General features: G+C 42.7%; 1 protein-coding gene across 1 annotated transcript in view; it reads left to right on the forward strand.

Annotated features, from left to right (window-relative positions):
* Nucleotides 1-604: 604 nt before the first annotated feature.
* The window catches only part of SPHKAP (SPHK1 interactor, AKAP domain containing), a 73,271-nt gene continuing 55,504 nt past the window's right edge, over nucleotides 605-18,371 (forward strand). Inside the window, exon 1 of the mRNA XM_082223865.1 lies at nucleotides 605-881. Coding sequence (XP_082079991.1) covers nucleotides 847-881 — 35 coding nt within the window. The 5' untranslated portion in view covers nucleotides 605-846. The remainder of the gene's footprint in view (nucleotides 882-18,371) is intronic.

Here is an 18,371-nt window from a genome sequence, read left to right on the forward strand (position 1 = left end):
AATTATGGTGCTGGAGGAGACTCTTGAGAGTCCCATGGACTGCAAGAAGATCAAACCTCTCCATTCTTAAGGAAATCAGCCCTGAGTGCTCACTGGAAGGACAGATCATGAAGCTGAGGCTGCAATACTTTGGCCACCACATGAGAAGAGAAGACTCCCTGGAAAAGACCCTGATGTTGGGAAACATGGAGGGCACAAGGAGAAGGGGACGACAGAGGACGAGATGGTTGGACAGTGTTCTCGAAGCTACCAGCATGAGTTTGACCAAACTGCGGGAGGCAGTGGAAGACAGGAGTGCCTGGCATGCTCTGGTCCATGGGGTCACAACGAGTAGGACACGACTAAACGACTAAACAACAACAAATTGTAAAAGTGTCAGCGAGCTGCTGCACGCATACTGCAGGCTCGGCGGATGTAACGCGTGAACACCCTTAAGGACTACATTCGTACATGCCTCCAGACTCCTCGCACGTCTCAGCGTAATGTGTGAACAGCCCTAACCATAGTGGCCGACCCACAAGGTCACACCTAGTGGGCTTGGAGGGCCAGAGTGGGGATCTGAATCTGGGTGTACCACTGGCCTTCAAGCTCTTCCCTCAGCCACCAGAGCGGCTGTTGGCGCCAGAAGCGGGCCACTCCCATGTGGCTCCTTCTGCCTCCTCCTATTCGCGGGAAGGAGAGCCTGAAAAGGAGGCGGGCGCGGAGAGGGCGGCAAAGGGCAGGGCTGTGGTGTACCGCGTACTAAAGCCGCCCAAGTAGGACGGGGGGAACTACCAGAAGTGGCGGAGCGCTGTCTGCCTTGCCTCTCCTCCTCCTCCCTCTGCGGAAGAGCATCCCGCCCTACTAATGGCTGGGAATTCCACGCTGAAGGTCCCTTCGAGGTAAGGAGCCGCGCTTTCCTCCGCGCCCGAGCCCACCTCTCGCTTCTTCCCGCTTTGTAGCCCTTTCTGCCGAGGAGGAGGAGCAGCCGCTGGATCCGCTGCCCCGTGCAGAGGGAGCTCCTCCCGGGGTGAGGGTGGCTGGGTTGGGGAGAAGCTCGCCTCCCTCTCGCCGCTCCTGGCCAGCAGCTCCGGAGGAGGGTTTGACTTTAGAAACACGCAAGACACGCACACGCACATCCTAGCTGAAGTGCTTCAGTGTCTTGCGCGCTGCCTGAGGCGTTCTTCAAGGGCGCATTTGGAGATCCGTGACGGAGACCAGCTTGCGAGGGGACGGTAAGGGCTCCATGCGTTCATGGGACGCTCGTGGGAGTTGTGCTTGAGTGTGTGTTTGTGTTTTGTGCAGAATGACGAGCGGGAATTTAAGGTGTGGGGGGGGGGAGCATCGAAAGGCTCGGCCATCTTCCGAATTTTAAACTAGCTGCTGCCCAACTCAGCCTTTTCTTCCTCATCCCCAGCGCGTTAGGAGGACACTACTGATAAATAAGGTTCTTGCTGTTCGCCTGCGTCGAAATCCTTCCTAAACACGTGAGCGAGCGTTCACACACGAAACACCCAGCCTGGCATTGCAAGTGGGACGCTTCATTAGAAGAGCTGTGTTTCATTCATGGTTGATCATGTTGCTCCTAAATGCAGGAGGAAGCTTTGCTTTTCAGAGGCTTGAGGGAAATGCGACTCTTGGCTGCAGAGCACGTGGAAATGGAAGGAATTCGGAACAGTTGAGCAAAGCCGTGGTTGTTACATGTGATATGTTTGTTGAGAATGTTCTCTGTTAGGAGGTGAGCCCTCCAGGAAATGAATAATAATTAGGTTGGAAAATTGCTTCTTGCCTTGCATGAGGTATCAGAGAATACTAGCAGTGGACAGCTTCCCTTGTAATACTGTTGTTGTTTTTTGCGGGGGGGGGGTGTGCCTGTGATCTTCCTGCGAAATTATTTCCATGAATGGGATTGGCTTTCTCCTGGAGCACTCGTTTTGAGGCTGCTCTAATGATATGCCCATGTGCCAGAGTGAAGTTAACCTGAATTTTGATGTGCTTTAAAACTGGGCAACACCAAACACACACCTGAAATGCCATCAAGTTCTCTTCTTGCTTTCAAGTCTCAGCGTTAAAAAAATGTGTGAGTGGCATTTTGGTAATAGGAACTGATCGGATACTACCCTGGTTATTTATCTGTGCCACATTTTTAATTGGATGTAGAAACCATAAGCAGCATTGCTTTCAAAAGCTAGCCATCACCATGTAAACAATCTCTTGTGTTGAGTTTTAGTAGCACACACATTCCCAGGTGTGAAGGGCACTGCAGCAATAACGTTTTCTTGGGGCTCTAAGGGAATGCATGGTTTAATGTGTCATTCAGAATTAAGCAGGTGGAAGTGATCTAGGTTTTCAAAGTCAACATCGCAGAGTGTCTCCTTTTGAGTATTTTCTTAAAACGACAATACCCTTGTGGTTTTGTGATAATCTATTTTTCTCCTTAAATGTTTTGTGCAAACAGTATTAAGGACACAGATAGGAAGCCAGGCACTTTCTAATGCATATAAAATGCAATGTTAATGTTCATTACTGTTTAGTTTTGTTCCACACAATATATTGTTGCTGGCCTACATACATCTCTCTCTGACCTACATACACAGGTTGTGAGCACAACTGCTACAAGAAGCAATTGATTTATGGTGTATCCTTTTGGCTAATGAAACAGTTTTCACTGCTTTGGGCTAACCCAGCTCATCTAGCAAATATATAAAATTGTTATGCAAGGTTAATGGTGTCTTGGAGGTGTGGTTAAAAATAAACAACCGGACATCTTCAAGCCTCTTAATGGACAGCATCTGTCTCATTCATACACACTGCAAGTAGCTGAACAGAATACAAGGGCAGCAGTCCTGTGTGTTTTGCAAAACATGTCTCATATTTGAACAGCAGAGGGTGTAAATTAAGAGTCAGTTTCCACTGTGAGAACAAAACTGATAAGGGGGAAAATGGGATATGGTTGCTGCAGGCTTTTTAATGGCTTCCTTTTTCAATATGATTTAGCTTTTTCATTTTGACAAACCAATATTTGAAAAGGCAGTTTAAAGACTAACAAACTGCATTTGCTTATAACCAGTGAGATCTCTCTTTCATCATTCCATCACAATTCCTTAAAGCGAAAGAAAATTAGCTTTGTAGTAAAAAATCTCCAGAGGTAAACAGAAGATAAAACCATGAGATGCCTATAAAGAGCTCAAGGAGGCTGTGCTCCTATGGATTTGAGAGATTATGTTAATATTGCTGTTAATCGCTAGCTTGTTAATAGGATCAAGAACCTTCCCACTTATTTCAGATTGTAGGGAGCCCTAAGCAAGCACTATGTCACTGGTGTATTTATGTGTGTTTTGTGACCATGTCTGTGTCTGCCAAAGCACACACATGCCTTTGTTGTGCATTATGGTTTTAGCACATGCACTGTGTGTACACATGAAAAACGTAATGTATGCAGCGAGACTGAGATACGGCATATTGTGCTTATTAACTACTGTACTTCAGTTCAAATCTGGAACAGCTGTACAGTGGTACATCGGGTTAAGTACTTAATTCGTTCTGGAGGTCCATTCTTAACCTGAAACTGTTCTTAACCTGAAGCACCACTTCAGCTAATGGGGCCTCCTGCTGCCGCCGTGCTGCTGGAACACGATTTCTGTTCTCATCCTAAAGCAAAGTTCTTAACCCGAGGTACTATTTCTGGGTTAGTGGAGTCTGTAACCTGAAGCGTATGTAACCCGAGGTACCACTGTATTCAGAGCCATTAAGACTGCAATCCTATGTTCATTTGTCTCAGTGGACTCAATAGGGTTTATTTCTGAGTAAGTAGACATTATGGAATTTCAGTGCAAGGCTGCAATCCCAAGAAAAACACTTGCCAGAGTAAGTCCCGTTGAACTTAGGGGGACCTGATTCTTAAGTCTCACCAAATTCACATGAATCTGTTTAAGGTTAATGTGCTAGTCCCTTTCACATCATTGATGTCAGGTTAGGGGTGAAGAACCTGTGACCCTTCAGATGTTGCAGGACTACACCACCTCTTATCCCTAACCATTGGTCTTGCTGGCTGGAGGTAATGGACAACAACATTTGGCTACCCCTCCCTTAAGTAGTAGTTGAAACAATTTCTGGCACGAGAAGGTTGTTGTTGATCATGCTTCTAGAATTCTGCATTCTCTCATCTATGTAGTTTCACTCTTCGACATTATTGAAATTCACTTGAGTCACATTTAAATTTTACAACTTCCTGTGCCTGCTGTCATAGAAAAAGTGCTTCTACTTGTCTTGGCAAAGATGTAATTGCATGATAAGCCCTAAAAGTGAAACGATTCATCTCCCTATGATGATCCATGCCCCTTTACGCGAAGATACCATATCACTCTAAGGCAGTATAAAACATAATCGGATCCACAAATCAGTAAAGTTGCAATAATTGGATTTAAGCAACTTGTGTCTGGGTGTTATGACTTGCTGCACCACCTGGAATGAGAGGTATAAACTGCTTCTCCAGAGCAGTGTCACAAAGGATGATTTTATTAAACTGCTGCTGCATGAATGTCGTGGTAGCATAATAGACATAAATCTCTGCCAGAGAATTAAAGTCCTTGAATCTTACCGTGTTTTTTAAGACAGTGGAGTAGGGACACTGTCCCTGTCACACAAGTATTTTATCAGCCAAATCCTATGCAAACATCCTTGCAGCAGTGCAGTGTCACAAAAGTATGGTGTTGCACTGGTGCTGTGACATATCCAGCATATTGCACAGATGCATTAACTCTTGGGTTGGGCTATTTCTTGGTATGTGCGCGTTCCTCTTATTTATATTACTTTTTGCATATTTATTATGATTTGTATGGAAAGTGTGCGATTTGGTTGTGCACTTTTTGATGTTTTATTTATTGTTTATGACTACTTTTGTTACATTTGTAATTATGTGATTTCCCCCATGTTGTATGCCACCTTAAGCATGGTTTTTTAACTGGAAAGGCAGCATTCAAATAATTTTTTTTTAAAAAAGATTGTGGTGTATGCAAGCAACTTGCAACAGAGCACATGCAACCGTGGAACTGCCAGGTTGTGCAAAATTTGCACATATTAGATATTGGGGGCAGGAGCGACAATACCTAGCACAATCCTACGTCAACAGGTACAAAGAATTTCTAGCTTATACAACTGCAAAGATGGGCCCTACAGGTGTGATTGGACTTCAGCTTCCATCATCTGTGACCATTGATCATGCTGGCTGGGGGGCTGATGGGAATTGGAGTCCAGTGACCACTGGAGAGTCACAGGTTCCCCATGCCTGTCCTACTGGAATGCTGCAAGAATGCAGAGCCGAAATGTAAAATTTCAGAGCCAAGACAGAACTCTGGATGCTGACTTACTTGTACCATGCAAGCTGGTGGCCAATACCAATAAGACTGGGTTCACCAGATATAGACATAGTTCTTGTCAGCTGCTTCTTGGTGTTATTTAACTCAGGTGTATTAAGATAGTCATCTGCTCCATAACTGGTCATCATGTCAGAATGAGCCAACAGTTTCTCCCATATGTAGGTTAACTGCCAAGCAGTAAGCACCCAGTTGTTAAGAAATTACAGCTAAAAATGCCATTTAATTGTGGCCTCACTTTGCAAGCTCTGGTAAGTGGCTCTTTCCAGCCTGCCTCATAAATCATACTTAATGATGTAGTGTTGTTAAGTCCCTTTTTCACAACATGAACTATGAGAGCAATTTGTTGTGAAATTGATTAATCACGGGAGAGCATACAGCCAGTTGTTGGAGCAGAGGAGGTAAATCAAGCTTTGCAGCATTTGCTTTTAGAGGTTAAGCACTGAATGTTTTCCTACCTTGCTTTAAGTAAGGTATGAACTAATATGTCCAGATCTATAATTTAAATAGTTAATTTATTTAATTTAGTGCGTAAGCTAAAATAGATATTCATTTATTTAACATGTTTATAGCTTACCCTTCACCTGTTCCAGGGGTTCCTAAACTCTGGTCCATGGGCCACCTGTGGCCTGTGGGCTTGGTTCAGGTGGTCCATGGCATGTCCTTGAAGAATACTTCTGATCTGAATCCTGTCATATTCTATGGAATTCAAATAGCTATGATGTCCCTTAGTGTCCCGAGCTGTTCATAAGGACCTTGTTTGTGAGGACTGTTGTGTGTCATAATGGAATGCATATCTCTCTTGTCCATTGCATATCTTTTGTGTCTGTTCATTTGGGGATTATAGGGTTCACGTGTAAAGCGTGGCGTTGCTCCTAAGGCTCCTTGGGGAAGATGGGATTTTATTGCCGATGGGTAGGAGTAGCATGAGACTCTTAATCTCAGGGTTGTGGGTTCGAGCCCCATGTTGGGCAAAATATGCCTGCATTGCAGGGGGTTGGACTAGATGACCCTCGTGGTCCTTTCCAACTCAACACTTCTTTGATTGTATTATTCTGTGTTGCGTGTCTGAGGGGCTCCATGACTTCGTGTAGCCTACCGGCAGAGCCTGTGATTGGAAAGCAGTGTCTATATCTGCAGTAGCCAGCCTCAGAGTTGCCTGGGAAGAGCTAGTGGTTGCTAAAAGCCACTCTAAAAATTGTAGCTCTGTGTGAGGAATAAAGATTCCTAACAACTCTCAATACCCTTAAACTACAGCTCCCAGAATTCTTTGGGAGAAGCCATAAAAGTGCTGTCATAGTGCTTTGGGTGTATGGTGTGAATGTGTCGAGAGAGAGAACAGAAGGGCAGAAAGAGAGGGGAATGTTTTGCTTTGGCCCTGCCCAGAGTTTGCTTGTGGCGCTCTTGAGAGAAGAAAATGTTGCCCACTGCTGGCATTAGATTGCCAAATAGTCTGACCTGGTGTGGCAGCTTCCTATGTCAAGCATTTAGAGCCAGTAAAACTATTGTTCTATATCTGCAGAATCTGGGTAGGCAATAACTTTCTCTCCATGTGGCCAGGCTTGTGCTCTCAAATTATTTTATTCCTATGGTGTTCAATTTCAACCCCATTATAAATTATAAAGAAGTGGGATATGCCGGAGGCTGTTTTCTTAATGGAATAATTGCCTATGGCATCAAACCGATAAGCTATATGTGTAGAGTTTAGCTTGATAGTTTAGGAGCAGAACTGCAGGTGGTCATAGAAACAATATTTATTAGCTAGGAATGCATAGATAATCAGAGTGCAAATTAGGGGCAGGTGTTCAGTTGTTGTCCATCTTGCCTAGGTTGCATTTTCTACTGACCTCTGACCTCAGCTGTAGGACAGAGAGATTGCAAAGGAGCTGAACACTGTGTATTACTTCCTTTGGATTTCATTATGGAAGATAATCCACACCTGAAGCACTTATTTCCAGGGAGGGTAGCTGAGGAACTGAAGGAGAAGTGAAGAGACATGAAGTTCTGGGGCTTATAAGTAGACTACAAAATTAACAAGTCAGTGGATCCAGATGGCATCTACCCAGGGTTCATAAAGAGCTGAAATATGAAAATGCTGACCTTCTAAGAAAAATATGCAGCTTGCCATAAAAATTGGCCTCGTTGCTGAAAGTCTGAAATGTAGCCAGCATAATGGCTGCATTTGCATGTCATGATAAGTTGCAGATCCTCCTAGTGGTGCAGCAGTAAAACTGATGGCACATTTGCAAAGCTAAGCAGGGTCTGGCATGGTTTCAGATTGGATGAGGATTGCATTGCAGGGGGTTGGACTAGGTGATCCCTGTGGTCCTTTCCAACTCTACCATTCTATGATTCCATGGTTTAGGTTGTTGTTGTTTAGTCGTGTCCGACTCTTCGTGACCCCATGGACCAGAGCATGCCAGGCACTCCTGTCTTTCACTGCCTCCCGCAGTTTGGTCAAACTCATGCTGGTAGCTTTGAGAACACTAATTTATCATGCCTGCTTTGCTCCTTCCCATTCATGTTGGGAAGCAACAAACTGTCTTAGCCTTATGTGTGAACCAGGGGCTGTGGTTTGTTTTACTCCCAAAAAAACAAAAACCCACCACCAAAAACGTGGTAGTTCTTGGTTTACCAACTGTGGTTCATTTGAGCAGAGCAAGCTACAATCTCTGGTTTGGATGTAACACTCAGCCGGTGATGATGGCTTGTTTTCTCTGCGGATGAGTGGGAAGGAAAGGGGAAGAGTAAACTGGTCACCATTGCCCTGTGCCGCAGTTTATGTATATTGGGATGTGCTAATCCAGCCAATGCCAGCTTTTTAAAAGGGATATATGGGAGTCCATGAAATTACAGGTTGGTTCGCTTAAATGTTCATTCCGGGTGTATTAGTGGGAAGCGTGATTAAAGATAAAATTACTAAGCATACAAAAGAGCAAAGTTTGCTGAGGAAGAAGCGGCGTAGCTCTGCAGAGGGTGGCTCGATGAAATTGTTCACTCAGCATGTGGCCGCATTGAAAAAACAAATTCCACGCCAGGGATTATTAGGGAGAGGGCTGACAGAAAAGCTGCCAGTACCATGCCTTTATATAAGTTTGTGATGCAGCCACGTTTGGAATGCTGCATAGATTTCGTTCAGCCCATCCCCAAATGATGGTATAATGTTCCAAAAAGAACAAGAAAGGACACCCCCCCCAAATGATCCAAATGTCCTCCATGAAAAGGCTGCAGCACCTGGGGCTTTTCTTACATTTAAGGGGAAAAGTGACTCAGCAGGGGAGGAGATGGTAAATGTTTAGGAAAAATTGGTTGGGGATAACTTTCCCCCATCCCCTGTCTCATAATGCTAGGGATCATCCTGTGAAATTGAAAAGCAATAGATCCAGATGAGGCAAGGGAAAGCGCTCCTTTGCACAATGCAGGCTTGATTTATTATGGGATTCGCTTTCATATGCTTTGATTTCCACTGGCTTAGAGGGATAAAGAGAACCCATGGGATAAAGGAAACTCAATCAACAGCTATTAGTAATGATGGCTTTGTGCAGCCTCCAGATTCTGAGGCAGTATACCACTGAATACCTGATACTTAAGATCAACAAGGCAAGTGCTCTTCTGCTTTCAAACCCAGCTTTCAGGCTTCCTGGACTGAAACAGCAGGGCTCTTACATTTAGGCACATATGAATATAGGGCTGATCTTTTAATTTTGTTGTTGTTTAGTTGTGTCTGACTCTTCGTGACCCCATGGACCAGAGCACGCCAGGCACTCCTGTTTTCCACTGCCTCCCGCAGTTTCGTCAAATTCATGTTGGTAGTCATCCCTTAGAGAGAGTTCAAACTCAGCTACATTAGTAAAGAAAAAGCATTTTAAATATGTCACAACACTGCCATCAGATGGCACTGTTGAGTTCCGTCTTTTGCCAACGTGAATATGCATTTTCCTGAAACGTTTTTTTTATGTATCTAGGTCCAGCCCTGCTGTTCTGTGTTAGAGGAGTCAAAATAGGTTGTGCATCAGTGAATCTTCTTTCTATCGATTTCACATGGCCTCACTGTGCTTTGTGGCTTTACACCTATGCCAGTACCAGTTGAAGGCACAGAACAGGTTGAGCAATGTATGTTTTGTTGCCATTTCTAGAGTGATGCGCATTATTAAGCCCATGAATACACCTGGCTCACCTTACACCTTTGACTGAAGGAGGAATATAAAAGGCTCTTGATCTTCTTTCAAGAAATGCCAGTGAGTTAAGGCTGTGCTTGCTTATTTTAAACAAGATCTGATAGCTTGTGAAGCTGTGTTGAAACATACGCAGCCAGAGCTATTTGTAACTTGACATTTTAACTTGGAAACACCATTTCTTTTTAAGATTTTGGTGGAATGGAATTTTTAAGATTTTGGTGGAATTCAAAATATGATTGACATGTGGGTAGCTCAGTTGGTTAGAGTGTGGGGTTGATAACACCATGGCTGCAGGTTCGATTCCCCTGTAGGACTGCTGCATATTCCTGATTTACAAGGGGGTTGGACTAGATGATCCTTAGGGTGCTTTCCAACTCTACAATTCTATGATTCTATAATAGAAGTAATAAAGAAAGTGTGGAGCAGGATATTGACTGGCATGAAGTTGCACTACTCCTTATTTATTTGTAACATTCTAGATGAGCTGCTTGTCAGCCCCCTCAAAAAGACCCCAACAACCCTCAAAAAGACCCCAACAACTCTTCAACCCCAAGAAAAATCCCAAAAGATCTGATGTTCAGGTTTTACTTGTGCTGTATGGGTAATATTTGGGGTCAGAATATTAGTTTTTAACTAAATCTTTGCAAGTGCGGCGTTTTTCCTCCAAACCTCTGGAGAAGATTTCAAGGTGGTGCAGGGACCAAAGAAGAAGTTCTCTTTCAGCCAGGCTCTTACTTGCTTGACAGTCCCAGGTGCTTCATTTTATAGTTGCCCTGTAAAAGAGGCTTTCTTGAATATGTTTGAAAATTGCAATGCTTAATCAGTCATGTGGGCTTAGTACTGCTTCAGTTCTGTTAAAAAAAGCATCCCTTTTAATCCAGAAGTATGCCATCAAGATGAGGTCTCCCTTTTTTATTTAATGAAATAGAAGCAGGCATTCAGGGCCTGGAAAAGAAAGAAGCAAAGAATGTGTGTTAAACTACAATTACAATGGCACAACTTTTCTATTCTGTGTGCTTTCCAAGATGATGTGTAGCTGAAAGGTGGTATTTCAGCAGGTGTAGAACTCTGACAAAGACAAAATGCTTCTGTAAAATCCCATTATGAGCACCTAGTGAAGGCAATGCTACATTTTTTAACGGAAAGCTTGTGTTTAGTAAAGGTTGGTTTAGCCTTGACCTGTAATACCAGAAGGGCATATCTTTTTATTACTTACATTCTCTCAATTAGACCACAGATGTACTCTTGAGAACAAGCATACAAGAGCCGTAGTCTGCGATCTGAAAATCTTACAGAATTGGGCCGCAGCTAACATTTACATTATGCATGGGATTCACATCCAAAACAAATCATGAAAACATTTGCTAGAGGTATTTATAGCTGTCATTTTACTAACCATCTGTGCCTTCACGGGAGTATACACATGGTTAGGAACGAACAAAGCTCATGATAGCAGTCGGTCTTAACTTTAAAATCACAAATGCAACTGCGGAAACACACACACATTTCATTTATCCAGACCTCAGATGTCTATATCATAGAATCGGTGTGGTATAGTTTATAGTTCTGGATATAGACTTAGAATCATAGAATTGTAGAGCTGGAAGGGACCCTGAGTATCATCTAGTCCAACTCCCTGCAATGGAGGAATATGCTGCTGTCTCGTACAGGGATTGAACCTGCAACCTTCACATTATCAGCACCATGCTCTAACCAACCGAGAGTCATGGGTTCAAAACTTCACAAAGGCTGCCATCATAAACACCTTTCCTGGGGATTAAGTCCCACTGAGCTCAGTGAGACTTACTTCTGAGTAAGCATGCGTCAGATTGCACTGTTAGTCATAAAACTCATCCAGTAACCTCACACCAGCCATTATCACTTAGCGTAACCTAACTCACAGGGTGATGTTGTCTTATATCAAACAATTTTATCCCTAGACAATGAGTTTGTTTTTCTAAGCTGGGTCTCCTACCAAGCCACCTGGAACAATCTGCTTTCCTGAGAACAGAAAGAGGAATTCACTTTGAAAGGTGCTTTAGATAAAACTCTCATAAATAATTTGTTCTGCTTACAGCATACATTACCTTAAGCTGAAACAGTGCATGAGTTAGCACACTAGCTTCCCTCCACCCCTTAGATACCTGAATTTACATTCTGTTTTACCTAAATAAACCTTACCAGGGACTTTCCAAATTAATATTTTATTTTACCCTATGGTTATTCGGAGGCTCTTGTACTCAAAAAAAAGTCTACCGTCTAAAAAAACAATTTGGTTTTGATATAATGCAGAGGAGAGAAAACATACCTCCCTGCATAAAATAGAACAGGCATGCATAGGTCTACTTTAATTTTACTCCTGACTGTTGGGATATCCAGCAAACCTTGTTCATGTAAGTGGAAAGAAAGTAGTGTTTCCTTGGAATGAGGGACAGTGGAGACTGTGGTGTCTTTATGATATATGGTTTATTTACACATATATACAACCTGAAAATCAGTTTACTGATACTTTCTGATAATATTCTGTAATTGCTGCAACCTGAGGAATGCACTCAGTTTAACACCATGTGGCTATTATAATTCTTAAGGCAGCTACTGTCACGGTCTACAGTTTTTAATCTTTTAACTATCATCCATAACCTTAGCATTTCAAAGAAGGAACATTGCTGCACCATGAAAGGGGATATCTTGATAAAGTCAGCTACTGAATCCCAGTGAGCATAGTGCTCTTTTAGAATTAAAACCAAGATACAATGGATCTTGCCCTGTATCACATTCATCAGCGGAAAATGAGATTGAGAAACAGCACAGTTACTTTGCAGACATGGAATTACAATTCCAGCTGAGTTCACTGTTCTAAGAACAGTGACGAGTTCACATCTACAGACCTCTGAGGGTCTTATAGACCTTTAAGGCCCAGTTCCGATGTAATGGGGAACAGTGGTTTTCCACTGTATTAATTAACTATGAAAGGTTTTGAACTCTTGCATTCCCGTTTTCCCACTTTGCCTTCTTGCACGTCAGAGGAAGAGTTTATAAGCTTTTGTTTCCAGTTCCCAGGTCTGCTTGCACAACTAAACTCCTCCCATGGGACAGTCCCATTGCATGGACAGACAATGTTGAATTACACCCACTGATTCCAGAGAAAGCTCATTCCAGAGAAAGCTGTATCACCTCAAATATGTATCTTTTCTTGGATAAATTATATCGTGTTTATATTGATGAGTAGTCTGAGACAAAATAATTCCCTGCCACTATTCCCTAGCTATCTGGAGAGGAGGAGCAATGCTGTTAGGATCCAGTGGAGCAAACAAAGAAACAGTTTGTAGTGAGTTTGAGTCTGAAGTCAGAAGCAGAGTTGAGAATTCAGAGCTGTGATTTTTAGTATTATTTTTTTGCTGTCTACTTGTTTTGTACATCAAGCAACCAAGAAAACAATCCATGTGGGCATTTCCCCATCTCTTGGAATTAAGAACACACAGTCTTTTCAGGATTCACATTCAATGTATTGGTCCGCATGCAGCCAATCACTGTCTCCAAACATCTGTCTAGCACTTTAGACACCACTGCTGATTCAGATGGAACAGAGAGATAGAGTGGATATTGTCTACATACAGTACTGGTGACACTGCACTTCAAATCAGAGATAGAGAGAGAATTGTAGAGCTGGAAGGGACCACAAGGGTTATCTACTCCAACTCCTTCCAATACAGGAATATTTCACTCAATGTGGGGCACGAACCCACAGCCCTGATATTAATAGTCTCGTGATGTACCAGCTGAGTTATCCTGACTGTGTCTCCTGATGACAGCATCCAGCGACTACATGTAGACAGTAAATAGTATGAAGGACAAGATGGAGATGCCATAGGAAAGCTCCAATGTCCTTGAACACTGCCCCTCCATTACTTCTTGCTGGAAACAGTCCTTGAGGTAGGAGCAGAACCACCCACAACCTCCAATTCCTTGATACCAAAAGCTGCCGAGAAGCCAAGAAGAGTGAACATGGTCCCATGACCAGTTCTGAAGCCAAACTGAAATGGACCCAGATAATTCAGCCTCCACCAAGCATACCTGAAGCCACCTTCTTGAGTACCCTGACCCAAAAGGGGATGTTTGCCCTTTCATTAGAGAAAAGATACAAAAGCATGCTCTGCTGGTCTACAGTTCTGCATTAAAAATTGTTGGATATGATTCTCCTACAGCTTTTATTACATTACATATAATTTTGGCTTTAGGACAGTGATATTACATCTTGTTATATATAAGCATATAATAGCAATACTATAATTATGTCACAGATGATTAGATGATTGCTTTTTGAACCTTTGCAGGATTATAATTATGCCAATTATGCCAATGGTGGAACTATGTATTATGAGATGATAGGTTCAAAGTGTATAACTGACAGTCACCCTAATGCAGCAAGAGAAATCTGCAGTTGAAAGTGGGCTTCTGCTCACAAATCTTCCCACCAGCCACTCCACTCAGTGAATGGTCAGCACTATCAGTACTGGCAATGGTGACCAGCTGTTGTGGAAGAGAGGGAAGCAGATGCCACGCTCTGTTCAAGTGGCTATTGGGTCTCTGGCATCTGACATGCAATCAACAATGTCACTGTTTGTGTTGATGGGTTGGGGGTCATTCTCTCATCCCTTAACACTTATCATGGTCACAGCCCTACCTGACATTCACACTTTGAAGTTAGCATAAACATCTACATGCATAAAGCAAAGTGTTTTCTTTCCATTCACATGACCCAATTACCTTTGTTTTTCAGTGTGCACGTTCCTTGGATTAGGCCTATGTGTGTTGGTTTTCATGCATACATATCCCCTATGCATGCTAAGCCTAATGCAAGCATAGGCAAACTCGGCCCTCCAGATGTTTTAGGACTACAACTCCCATCATCCCTAGCTAACAGCCCCAGTGGTCAGGGATGATGGGAATTGTAGTCCCAAAACATCTGGAGGGCCAAGTTTGCCTAATGCATAAGCAAGGGCCAGGGTGCAATTTCCCACTTCATATGGGATTTAAGATCAGTGTTGACGTGTTCACAAAATATAAGTCTTTTTTTGCAATCCTTCGGGTACAAATTGTGGCCTTCCAATATTAATACTTTAAATTCTCCTTGAGACTATACAGTTTTGGATTATGCCATTGACTAGGAAGCTTATCTTTCTCTATTAGATACTTTACATATTATATTTTTCTTTGCATATTATATCTTCTTTGAAATTCCATACTTTGTGATGCATTTATGAGAGATTATTGGGGACTGGAAGTATGAATGATAATATAAAAGATAGCTAAGGGCAGCAAGTGTGAAGCAGTGCACAAAAAAATAATCTAATTGTGTGAATGTTGTACCATTGTGGTTAAAGTTACCAGCTTTTAAGACAACATTTACTATTTAACAAGCGTTTGGAATGAAGAATATCTTTGACATCTTTGACACTTGTCAAAAAGGGAGTGTCATGAATAAATATGCAAAAATAACCACAGCTTCCCAGCTGGGTTGACATTTATGGTAATCGAAACAAAATAAAAAATTAAAAAATTCCTTCCTGTAGCACCTTAGAGACCAATTAAGTTTGTTATTGGTTTGAGCTTTCGTGTGCATGCACTTCTTCAGATACAGCTACCTACCTGTAACTAGATTTATGGTAATGTTAGCAGTCCTAAGAAGAATGTGCCTAAAATTGAAATGCAGAATAGGAGCTTCCATTATGGTCAACTATGAGGAAACCATTTTGAGCAGCCTTAGCCAACCTGGTGCCCTCCATATATTTTGGACCACAACTCCCATCAGCCTCGGCCAGTTTTGTAGTCCCATGCATCTGATGGGAAGCAGGTTGGCGAAAGCTGATTTAGAACATTTTGTCCAGAAACTGCTCAAAGGGCCAACAAACTGCACATACACAGCTTCAGGTCAATCCTTATTAAGAGAAGATTGACTCCACAGAGTGGTGTTGTAAAGAGCTTGTCTTAAAAATGGTTTCTCAGCTTGCATGAACAAGTCACATTGGGTGCGTATTGAGAGTTGTTTGTCGAAAGAAAGGAACGCTTCCATTGCTCACACAATTAGTCACAGCACTACGAGCAGCAGGATACTTACTTATCCCCATGGCTAGAGATCCTAGATAGCATCACATTTTTCCAACAGTGTTAAATGAGCAAGGATACAGATTGCTTAATCAGGATAAGCAATAGGAAAGTGGATTCTTTGTCAGCAAGGGAAGACTTGGAGCCATGGAGACTTTGCACATCATAATAAGGGCATGTGATAATAATTCCAGTGATTTGTTCTAAATGCTCAAAATACACCATATGTGTACATGTTGCCTCAACTGGTCTTACAGCAAGCTTGTGAATAACCTTCCTATGTCCAACCAGTGATTTCACAAGCATTGGAACTTGACCTGGGAATATCCTCCTCTTACCTGTGAAGTTACATTAACTTGTGGCTGACTGGTACACCAGCAGTGTAAAAATAAAAAATGTTTTGTTTGGGGGTAGCCAATAAATAAGCAGGGAGACAATATACAGCCTTGTCGTACTCCTTTCCCAATTTTGAACCAATCAGTTGTTCCATATCCAGTTCTAACTGTAGCTTCTTGTCCCACATAGAGATTTCTCAGGAGACAGATGAGGTGATCAGGCACTCCCATTTCTTTAAGAACTTGCCATAGTTTGCTGTGGTTGACACAGTCAAAGGCTTTTGCATAGTCAATGAAGCAGAAGTAGATGGTTTTCCCAGTAGTGATGTATGGAAGTGAGAGCTGGACCATAAAGAAGGCTGACCGCCGAAGAATTGATGCTTTTGAATTATGGTGCTGGAGGAGACTCTTGAGAGTCCCATGGACTGCAAGAAGATCAAACCTATCCATTCTTAAGGAAATCAGCCCTGAATGCTCACTGGAAGGACAGGCCCTGAAGCTGAGGCTCCAATACTTTGGCTACCTCATGAGAAGTGAAGACTCCCTGGAAAAGATCCTGATGTTGGGAAAGATTGAGGGCACAAGGAGAAGGGGATGACAGAGGACGAGATGATTGGACAGTGTTCTCAAAGCTACCAGCATGAGTATGACCAAACTGCCAGAAGCAGTGGAAGACAGAAGTGCCTGGCGTGCTCTGGTCCATGGGGTCACAAAGAGTCGGACACGACTAAATGACTAAACAACAACAAAGCCAATAAATAATATGAAGCCACAATGTTTCCCTCAGGGCTTGTGGTGGGCATTCCTACCCACCTACCCAGTATGCGGATTGCAGGGCTTGAGCCTAGGCATATTAACTCTCTCTCTCTCCCGCCCCATGTGTCATGCTCCCATTTCTGTTCAGCTCCTCTATGGCTGCTATTGTTAAAGAATAGAACACATTTAATGCATTCACGAATTTAACATTCGGAGTGTTTTGGCCCTTGGGCTCTTATTTTCTCACTTTCTCCAGTTGTTAAAATGGATACTAACTTTTTTAAGAGATGGCTTTTCCGCAAAATTGTTTCTTACATTTAAAAATTGCACTCTGGATACATTCTCGTGTTGTCAGAACGGTGCAAGAACATTTGACTGACCACAGCTTGTGCCCCAACACTCTTGCCATTCCTGATAAGGGAAAGGGCAGTAGTACAGGATCTGCTTTGAATGCAGAAGGTCCCAGGTTCTGTCCCCAGTGTCTCCAGCTAGGGCTGAGAAAAAACGCTGTCCGAAACCTTGGAGAATCTCTGTCATTCAGTGTGCAGATAATACTGAGTTTGTTGGACCAACGGTCTAACTCAGTATAAGGCTGCTTCCTTTGTTCTTAATGGAAGAGCTATATTTGTGTGCACATGAGACTGCATTACCGGATCAAGGTGCCAGGCCTTGGGAACTGGCTCATGGTCACTATTGCAGTTGTTAATTTATTTTTACCCAAGTTTGTGCCATGTTCAGTTGCAGTCAAGTCCAGCATTGGATGTTCATACAGAGAGCCTGCCAGTCACAAAGCAGAAAAATGAGGATGCATGAAGAGGAGAGTCAAAATTCTGCACTTCTAATTCCTTCAGAGACCAAAGATAGCAAGCCTACTTCACCTTCAGAGGGTCTTAACTTTTTTCTCAAACAACTCATTTGGCCCATATCTTATCATATTATCTGCTGTACTTCTGGCCAAGTGGAAGATGTATCTGGATTTAGAAGTTATATAGCCATGAGCTTCAGCAGTGCAAGATATATCTCATTCTCCAGTGACCCCGAAAACAAGAGATTTAAATGTCACTCTGATCTTCAGACTGAGATGTGGCCTGCTTCTTTCAGTGTCACTCACAAAATACACTGACATTTTAGGTTTTCTGCTATCATATTGCTCTATCACTTCCTATTAATGCAAACTTTTCTCCTTTTTTTCTTTTCTTGACTTGCTGTTAAATGAGTTCATTTGTTATTTAAATCTGTGGTAGAAATTATTTGAGCCAGAGGTAGCCAGCCTTTTTGGGCCTGTGGAGACAAACCGAAGAAACTATCTGTTGGCTATTTCAATGAGAGAAGGGGTGGGAAAGGGTAGCCATGGGCTCTGAGGAAGGCCTTTGTGGAAATATGTGGGCCCACAGAACCTCGTTTACAACTCCTGTGCATATACATGATGACTGTTTGGCAACATACCTTTAAATATAATATAATGCATGTTTTGTTTCTTTATACGTACCTCTTTTCAGTTAGTTTGTAGCAGTGCTTTTTTCTGGGGGGACACAGGGGTATGCACACCCCTAAACATTTTGTGAATCTAAGTTTGGCCTCATTGAGGGGCAGTATTTCAATATGAATAGGAAAATGTGAGTAGCCCTAAACATTTTTTAGGG

Source organism: Podarcis vaucheri (assembly GCF_965113315.1).
Source record: "Podarcis vaucheri genome assembly, chromosome: 5".
NCBI lineage: Eukaryota > Metazoa > Chordata > Lepidosauria > Squamata > Lacertidae > Podarcis > Podarcis vaucheri.